This window comes from Pelodiscus sinensis, chromosome 28 (genome assembly GCF_052426305.1).
Source record: "Pelodiscus sinensis isolate ZL-2025 chromosome 28, ASM5242630v1, whole genome shotgun sequence".
In the NCBI taxonomy this organism is placed as follows: domain Eukaryota; kingdom Metazoa; phylum Chordata; order Testudines; family Trionychidae; genus Pelodiscus; species Pelodiscus sinensis.
In genome coordinates, this window is record NC_143079.1 from 12,472,923 (window position 1) to 12,482,225 (window position 9,303).

At 67.2% G+C, this 9,303-nt stretch overlaps 1 protein-coding gene across 1 annotated transcript; it reads right to left on the minus strand.

The window, feature by feature from the left end:
• Window positions 1-3,717: 3,717 nt before the first annotated feature.
• Window positions 3,718-7,837, minus strand: LOC142820924 (interleukin-1 receptor antagonist protein-like). Its single transcript, XM_075910671.2, has 5 exons — window positions 7,699-7,837; window positions 6,987-7,047; window positions 6,175-6,263; window positions 5,601-5,725; window positions 3,718-4,428 (listed from the first exon to the last, which is right to left on the minus strand). Exons 1-5 carry the CDS (start codon window positions 7,727-7,729, stop codon window positions 4,219-4,221), a joined length of 516 nt encoding a protein of 171 aa, XP_075766786.2. The 5' UTR covers window positions 7,730-7,837; the 3' UTR covers window positions 3,718-4,218.
• Between the last annotated feature and the right edge of the window lie 1,466 nt (window positions 7,838-9,303).

Genomic DNA, 9,303 nt, shown 5'->3' on the forward strand with positions numbered 1-9,303 from the left:
GTCGGTGACACCGTGAAACGCCGGCAAGACGGGTCCGGCTGCAGCTTTAGCAGGGCCCACGCCGTCGCCAGGCGTCCTTCTCTGTGGCCACGTAAACCCCGGGGCAGCAGCTCCCTGCTCAGGTCGCTCCCACCTCTCGTCCGCCTGCATCAGCACCGGCCCCAGCCCGGCGTCCGAGGCGTCGGTAAACACCATAAAGGGCTTGTCAAAGTCTGGATTTACCAGCACTGGGCCCTTGACCAGGGCCTCCTTCAGGGCACAGAGAGCCCCTGGCACTGCTCCCTCCAGGCCACCCTGGCGGGCCTCCCCTTCCTGCACAGCTCTGTGATCGGGGCAGCGATGGAGCTGAAGTTGGCACCAACCTCCGGTAGTACCTGGCCATCCCAATGGAAGCCTGGACCTGCTTCTTGGGCTGGGGAACCGGCCAGTCCCGGATGGCTCCACCTTGGCCGGCTCTGGCGTCAAGCAGCCGCTCCCCACCTTATGGCCCAGGTCATACACCTCGGCCATCCCGACCTTGCACTTCCCAGCCTTTACACTCAGCTCAGCCCCCCGCAGCTGGTCCAGCACCTGACCTGGGCCACGTGGTCCTCCCAGGACTGGCCGAAGACACAAATATCATCGATGTGAGCCAGGGCAAAGCTCCCCATCCCCCGCAGCAGCTGGTCCACCAGGCGCTGGAAGGTGGCCGGAGCCTCCTTGAGGCCGAAGGGCAGGACCAGGAACTCATAGAGCCCCACCGGGGAGATAAACGCCGATTTCAGCCTGGTCTAGCGGCACCTGCCAGGAGCCCTTGGTGAGATCCAGGGTGGTGAGGTAGCGAGCTCCCCCCAGCTTGTCCAGGAGCTCGTCGGGCCTCGGCATGGGGGAGGCGTCGGACACCGTGGTGCCGCTGAGCTTCAAATAGTCCCCACAGAACCGGATCAACCCGTCCTTCTTGGGGACCAGAACCACCAGAGAGGCCCAGGGGCCGGAGGATGGTTGGATCACCCCTCACGCCAGCATGTCCCGGGCTCTCTCTCCAGGTCCTGGGCCATCTTCCCCGTGACTCTGAACAGGGAGCAGCTCCCCGGGGGGTGGGTGCCCATCTCCACCCGGTGGACAGCCAGGTTGGTGAGACCAGGCTTGTCAGAGAACCAGCAAGATGCCCCACTACATCACAGGGGGTCACGCTGGAACCCTCAGCCAGAGAACTGGGACCAGGCCCCGTCGGGCCGGGCGCCGCCCAGACCCCGGCCGAGATCGGGGCCCAAAGGGCCGGGCGCTGCCTAGACCCTGGCTGAGATCAGGCCCCGTCGGGCCAGGTGCCGCCCAGAACTGGGCCAAGTTGGGGAAACTGAGGCCCAGAGAGCTTGGCGGGGCAGTGAGCCGATGGCAGAGGTAGGCACTGAAGCCCGCTCCTCTCACCTGCTGCCCAGCTCTGTGCCCGGTTGCCCTCTTGCCGCTGGTGCTGGCGCAGGGGGGTGGGGTGCCACGCGTGTGCAGAGCAGGGAGTTTCCCTGGGGAGCCCCAGGAGAAGCGAGGGAGGACGTGCTGCAGCTGGCTCTGGGGAGGTGCGGCGTCCTTGTGCCTCAGGCCAGGGGGAGGCGACGGCGGAAGCTGGGGGATGTTGAAATCCTGCTGCTGCGTCAGCGGGCGGAACAAAGGGACAAGGGTGGGCGGGGGCAGCATTGCCCCAGGGTGAAATGTCCCAGCTGCTGGGGGCCGCCCGGGGCACAGCAGGGAGCTGGATTTCAGGGGGCAGGGCCTGGCAGCCCAGGGCCCGCTCGCTGCATGGGGCAGGGGCAGGGGCTGGGGAGGAGGCTTGGCCCGTGACGACCCAGGAAGACCTGCCCAGCAGGTGCCTGGGGCCCATGTGCAGCAGCTGATTGGGGGCAGCCCCCCAGGGGCTCCCTGTGGCTCGCTGAGGGCCCCACCCCTCCGTGCTCCTCCTGTGCCCAGCGCTCCCGTGGGGTTGCCCGGGCGGGGTGGTTTCGTGCCCCTCTGCCCCCAGCCCTGCGATCCGGCCCGGCTGGTTCACCCGCAGCGGCACCTGTGCCAAGCGCTTTCCCACACCCCATCCCCTTAGGGAGCTGACGTCACCCCCACCCCATCCCGCCCCGTGGCCTGTCTGCCACGGACCCCCTCCCGCGGCTCCAGAGAGCTCCCAAACCCCAGCTGCTGCTTTGTCCCTTCCTGGGTGGGTCCGGGGCTTGGAGCGGCTCAGCCTGGGTAAATGATCCTTGGTGGAACTTCACGCAGCTCGGCTCTGCCATCCTGCGGCAGGGAGTTCCGCAGGCTGTAGGTGCATCGTATAAAAACCCTTCCCCCACTTTCGGCAGCTGCAGCTCCCAGTGGCATAGTGAAGGTGGGTGGGGAGCACAGTTTCCCCCGGGTGCCACACTGGGAGGGGGGGCAACAATTTAGTCCCCCTCCGCTCCCCCATCATTTCTCAGCTCACCTGCTCCTCCTCTACCCGCCGCTGCCGGCTGGAACCTTCTCCCCGCCCCCAGCCCGACCCTCCTCCATCTCCGCCAGCAAGTTAGTGTGTGTGTGGGGGGGGACGCTGGTGCCCCTCTGCCCCTGCCATGCACCGCCCAGTGTCCATGGGCTTGTTCCCCCGCCTCCCAGGCCCCCGTGTGCAGGGTGGGGTGAGGAGAGCTGGAACATGCCAGTGCTTGGCTGCAGGTGGGACCCTCCCCGGGGGAAAGGAGCAGGCTGAGCACCATGCGCCCCACAGGGGGCGGGGCTGAAGACCATGTGATGGCTGTGGAAACTGAGGCACGGAGTGGGACAGGAAGGGGGACTCATTCATTCCCGATTCCAGCGAAGCCCTGTGGGCAAGTCAACCCCAGAGCTTCCTCCAGCTGGCTGCCTGGCGTGGAAGCTGCTGGGGGCCGGAGGGCAGGGGGCAGGGGCATCTGCAGGGAGCCGATGGATGGAGGACAGGCAGGTGGGAGATACTGGGGGGCAGCTGTGGGGAGCAGGTGGGCAGGGGGCAGCCACAGGGTGGGGGGGGCTGGTGAGCAGGGGGCAGCACAGGGCTGGGGGGGAGCAGCCACAGGGCTGGAGGGGAGCAGCCACAGGGCTGGAGGGGGAGCAGCCACAGGGTGGGGGGGGCTGGTGAGCAGGGGGCAGCACAGGGCTGGGGGGGAGCAGCCACAGGGCTGGAGGGGAGCAGCCACAGGGCTGGAGGGGGAGCAGCCACAGGGTGGGGGGGGCTGGTGAGCAGGGGGCAGCACAGGGCTGGGGGGGAGCAGCCACAGGGCTGGAGGGGAGCAGCCACAGGGCTGGAGGGGGAGCAGCCACAGGGTGGGGGGGGCTGGTGAGCAGGGGGCAGCACAGGGCTGGGGGGGAGCAGCCACAGGGCTGGAGGGGGAGCAGCCACAGGGCTGGAGGGGGAGCAGCCACAGGGTGGGGGGGGGCTGGTGAGCAGGGAGCAGCCGCAGGGCGGGGGGGGGGGCTGGTGAGCAGGGAGCAGCCGCAGGGCGGGGGGGGGGGCTGGTGAGCAGGAGGCCGCCCTAGGGCAGGGGGGGGCTGGTGAGCAGGGAGCAGCCACAGAGCGGGGGGGGGGGGCTGGTGAGCAGGGAGCAGCCACAGAGCGGGGGGGGGGGGCTGGTGAGCAGGAGGCCGCCCTAGGGTGGGGGGGGGCTGGTGTTACAACTCCAACGTTGCCCAGCCAGGCGTTTGGCAGGGAATTGGGCCCAGAGGGTCCCAGGCACATCTCAAGACAAGCCGCTCACTCAGGCAGGGGTGGCCACGTCCCAAGTTTATTGCAGGCCGGGGGGCCGGGCCAGTCACACAGCAGAGGGCCCGCCCCGTCTGTAGCCGCGGGGACACCCGGAGCTCAGCCACGGCACCACCCCGCCACGGCTATCCCGGGCACATGGGCACCTGCCTGCCGGGGATCCTGGCAGGACCAGGCCACCCAGGGGCACCGTCTGGTCCCTGCCCCCACAGCATCTGGCTGATTTACCTTCACACGCCGGGGAGGCAGGGCCGGGCTGGCGTCCCCCGTGCTCAGGGGGAAACTGAGGCATGGAGTGGCCCTGGGGCTTGCCCGAGGGAGGCCGGCAGAGCAGGGTATCCTGAGCCCCGGGCCCTTTTGGGCGCACTGGCCTGGCTCTACAAGGCTGGGTGCCCTGAAAGGCTCCCACGGGGGGGACACGTGGCTCAGGAGTCCCCCGGACACGGCTCCGCTCAGGGGAGAGGTGGTGCGGCCCGTCCCCACCCGGCCGCTCAGCACTGCTGGAAGTAGAAGTCCACAATGTGCTCGTTGTCGGGGCCGGTGGCCAGGCCCAGGGGCTCGTTGGACTGCGTGGCGGTGCAGAGCAGCCAGCCCGGGTTGGCGGCCGACTCGAAGCGCCACATGCCGTCCTTGTAGGAGCGGAAGAAGGTGAAGCGGGCGGTGTCCTCGCCGCCCCGGGACAGCTCTGTGATGTTCACATCCTGCGAGGACGGGAGAGAACGTCAGAGCGGCCAGGCGGGCGCAGCCCAAGGCGCCTTCCAGCCCACGGTCCTGGCTGCCCACGGCGGCCAATGCCGGGCACCCCAAAGGGAGTGACCTGAACCCGGAACCATCCAGCGACCCCCACCGCCCAGTCCCAGCTCTGACAGAGGCCAGGGGCACCCTCCCTGCCCAGCCTGGCTAGTAAGTGATGATGGACCTGTCCTCCATGAATGTATCTAGTTCCTTCTTGAGCCCTGTTCAAGTCCTGGTCTTCATAACATCCTCTAGCAAGGAGTTCCACAGGTTAACGGTGCGCTGAGTGAAGAAAAACTTCCTTCGGTTTGTTTTAAACCTGCTGCCTCTTCATTCCATCTGGCGACTCCTCGTTCTTACGTTGTGGGAACAAATACATCACTTTTCCCTATTCCCTTTTCCCACACGTGTCACGATTTTCTAGGCCTCTGTCCTATTCCCCTCAGCCTCCTCTTTCCTAAGCTGAGAAGTCCAAGTCTTTTTAATCTCTCTTCCTATGGGACCCGTTCCAAACCCCTCGGCACTTTTGTTGCCGTTTTCGGAACCTTTTCCAAAGCCAAGAGATCTGTGGAGACGAGGCGCCCCCCTCTGTAGCCGTGTTCAGAGGGGCGAGAAGATGTTCTCGGTCTATTCTCTAGCCCTTTGGTAACGGCGCCCAGCCTTGGGTTTGCCTTGCTGCCGGCGCAGCACAGGAGGGGTGTTTGCAGAGAACTCGCCCAGATCTCTGGGGCGGCGCCTGGGACTTTAGCCCCCCCCCGCTGTAGGGACGGCGGGATTCTGGGGTCCGACGTGCGGGACTTTGCATTTCTCAACGTTCACGTTCGGTTGCCGTCACCTCGTCCGGCGAGATCCAGGCCAAGCGGCTCCCCGGCTGCCCGGGCCGAACCGTCTCCAGCAGTTTTGTGTCATCTGCAAATGGGGCCCCCTCCCCGGTTCCCCCTCTCCAGGCCTGTGGGGGCGTTGGACAGGCTGGGCCCCGCGCGGCCCCTGCGGGCTCCACCGGTCACCTCCCCCCAGCCAGAAAACGGGCTGGTGAGGGGCGGAGACGTCCTTGGACTGAGCAGGGTGGGCCCAGACTGGTGATGGGCGGGGAGGTTGCCCAATGGGTGGGCAGAGAGCTGCCGGGGTCCCCACTCACCTCCAGCTGCAGCGCAGGCAGGGCGCCCGTCCCACACGCCAGGCTGCGGTGCCCGTCCTGGATGCCCAGGATGACAGGGAACTTCTCCCGCTCGAAGGAGCGGCTGGGAACCCAGGAAATCTTCTCTGTGGGCAGAAAGGGGGGTGAGCCGCAGCTCGGCCCCTCGCCATCCCGCACTGCCCCGCACCCAAAGGGGCGGCCCTGGGGCCCTTGGGGGCCCTGCCGTCGGCTCGGGGGCCACAGGGCGCCGGCGTTTCAGGGGGAGCTCCGGCACCACTGCTCACGGGCTGTAACGTGGAGCCTGGACGCAGGGGGAGGGGGAGCCAAGCGATGGGGAGGGGGAGGGGAAGCCCAGTGAAGGGGGTGGGGGAGGGGGAGCCAAGTGATGGGGGGGAGCTGAGCGAAGGGGCTAGGGGAGGGACCCCAGCGATGGGGAGGGGGAGGAGAAGCCCAGTGAAGGGGCTGGACAGATGGAGTCATCCTGCACCCAGGGCAGGGCAGGTGCAGCTGCCAGGCGAGGGTGGCAGGGCAGTACCCGGTGTGGGGGGGGGAGCCCAGGGCAGGCAGGACTCACCTTCCAGCTCAGAATTGGGGCCTTGCAAATAGCCGGCAACCAGCTGTTCGTTCCTCAGGTAGAGAGTCTTCTGGGCCACGTCCCAAAGGCTGAAAGGCAGTGGGCATGAGCCAGATACAAACTGGCCCCGGCCCCGTGCCGGGAACCCCCGTGCGGCGACCTGCCGCTCGGACCCCCAGCGCCTGTCCCCACCCCCCAGCCGGGCCCTGGCGCTCGCTGAGCCGTGTGCACGGGGACGTGCGGCGCTGAACAACCAGCTTCCTGTCAGGAGTTTGCAGAGGCCCCCGGCACGGCCCTCGGGGTCACCGCTGGCTCGGGGGCCGGGTCTGTGCAGCGCCACGCGGCCCCCTCACCTCCCGGGGCCTGCCCCACGGTGGGTGCGGACGCCACTCGCTGGCTCTCGGCTGAGCACAATCCCACAGTCTAATCACTGCCCCACTTGCTGCCTCTGTCAGAGGCAGCGGGGGGGGGGGGCAGAGCCGGTGCTGGGGGGAGCCGGCTTAAAAGCTGATTCCCCCAGCACTGGCCCCGCGGGGGAGGGGGCGCGAGCCGGGACTCAGCTGATTGCTGGCTCGTGCCCAGTCCCAGGTCGCTGCGCCTCGGCTCTGCACACGTTGGACAGGCCGAGCCCAGCAGGGCCAATGCCGAGGCCAGCGGCTCCCCCGCGTATCGACTCACTGACGGAATTCCATCGACTAGTCGATTAAACCACCTTTAACCTCCCTACCGCCGGCCCACACAGCACACGGCAGCTCAGGGAGCCAACCCGCCTTCGGAGCCCCTCGGGCTCGCCCCCTGCAGACCGCACTTACCGGTACTTGAAGACTTTGCTCTGGGCGGCTGGCTTCTGCTGGACCGGGGACGCGCCGGCCTCTGAACAGAACCCGCAGAGAAAAAGCGCCATCAGGTAACGGAGCCGACGCCCTGGGCAAGCCATCCTGCCGCTGCCCCTGCTCCGCCAGAGCTCAGCTCCCCTGCCGCGGGCCGCGCGGGGGCTTTATAGCGGCGGCCTGCCCGCGCCGTTCGAGCGGAACTCCGACAGCGGCATCAAAAGTTCCACTCGCGTAATTCTCAACCTGCCTGCCCCGCGGGCTGTGTCGTAACCCGCCAGGGTGCAACTTCCGCGCTGCGGTGGCCTTTGGCTTCCTGTGTCGTCTGGGGGGGGCACAAAACCCCGGCCAGGGGAACGGCCCGGGACTTCCAGCCCGAGGGGGGAGAAATCACGTGCTGAGAAATCAGCCGGGATTTCGCCTTTTTCACAACTAGCCTGTCACCTATTCGCACGCCCCTGCCGGCCGCTCGCCAGCCTGCCCCCGAGAGCTGTGCGCCTCAGCCCGGGACCGGCTTCCAAACACCCTCCTTGCGCAGCTGGGCGCTGTGACTCAGCCTGTCCCGGGGTGGCGGCCTCCTGGCCAGCTACGAGATCAAACACTCCCGGCAAAAGAGGAAGGAAAAGCCCCGCGGAGCCGCGAGCCCCCCCGGCCCGAGCAGAGAGCGAACCCGGTGCGGCTGGCAATACCGTACCCTGGCCTGCCTGCGGCTCGGCGTCACCCATCCTCCGCCTGCCTCCCGGCTGGCTCCTGCCTGCGCACGGCCCAGCTATTTAAGGAGCCGGAGAGGTGTGGTCACACCTGGGCGGGCTGTGCGGCAGGGCTGGTTGAGCAAGGCTGCGCGGGGCGGAGGGAGGCTGCCAGCGTGAGCCAGCGGGGGTGTTCGCGCTCACTCAGCCGCACGTGCTGCCTGTGCTGGGCAGGCAGTGGGAGCGGTTGACGGGGGGAAGTTGTGGGCACGGTCTGCCAGGCTGGTGAACCGGCGCCGGCCCAGGGCTGCACAGCAATCCAGGCAGCACCCGGTGAAGGCCCCACCACCGAGCCCCGGCAACGTGGCTCACAAAGCCCCGGGAGAGGAGACTCACTGGGCTGGCGGGTGCCAGGGGCCCGCAGGCAGCCGCAGCGGCAAAGGAGGGAGGGCAGCCGCGGAGGCAGGAAGGCCTGGGGCAATGGAGGGGCATCAGCCGGGCCAGGAGCTGTTGGGGAGACAATGGACCCCTGGAGCTGACCAGCCCATGGACTCACTTTCGGCGATGCTGATCTGCTGAGCCAGCTGCAGCCGGCTGGCTGGGCCCTCGGGGGACTCGAGAGACAGCTGGGGGGGGGGGGGCGTCAACACCTGAAGCTCGGAGAAAATGGAGCGTTTGTGTTAAGTTTCGTGGCGCTTTGTTATTTTTCTACTTTTTACACCCAAAAATGTCAGCGTCCGCCCAGCCACGGTTACGTTGTTTAAACAAATGTGTTGAAACGGTAGAAAAAGAATGTTTGTGTTTGAGAATGGTAGGGCCTGGGGGACTTACAGGTTTTTAAAGGGGTACTTTATAAGAAAAGGGTGAGAAACGATGGTCCAGCCAGCCCTGGCGTGGGCTGGGCTGTACCTGCGGCTGCAGGAGGGGGATGCCCACAACACCCACTTTACTTTTGTGCTGAGAGGCGCAGAGCTCCGGGGGTGAACTGGGTCCTGCGCCGGCCGACTGACTCACCAGCACAACCACGTCCGCACACGGTGTCACGCCGGCAACCGCCCCCCAACAGCCGCTGCTCTTGGGGCCCTGCCGCCATGCGGGACACGTCCAGGCACCGAGCTGACCCTGACGCAGCCCACGGTGATGACAGGGTCGTTCCTGGGAACTCCAAGGAGGTGGCCCGGGCCTCTCGCTGGCCCCAGTGTGGGCAGCCTGGCAGCGTGCTGGGATGAGATGGGTTCTACAAGTGCCCCTCCCCTTGGTGGGAGCCCCCTGAATTGACCAGATAGCCCCCTCCAGAGGAGCGCCCAGACACAGGCTGTGACTGAGCGTCGGGGACCCCCCGACCCTGCACCCCCGGAGCAGCGAGAACAGACTCCACCACCCAGTAGAACAGGGGGGTTTATTGCTTCTCCAGGGACAGCCCAGCACAGACGTGACGTGGCTACAGTAGCCAGGGCCAGGATGCCTCAGACCCCTTGGGGTAGGGGATCCATGGCCCCCCGCAGCCCCCAGCTTAGTCTGTTCCCTTCATGTTTCCCAGCCAGAAACTGCCGCACTCCCAGCCCGATGTCTGTCTTCCCCTCCCTCCCTTTGTCTCTCCCCTGGGAAGA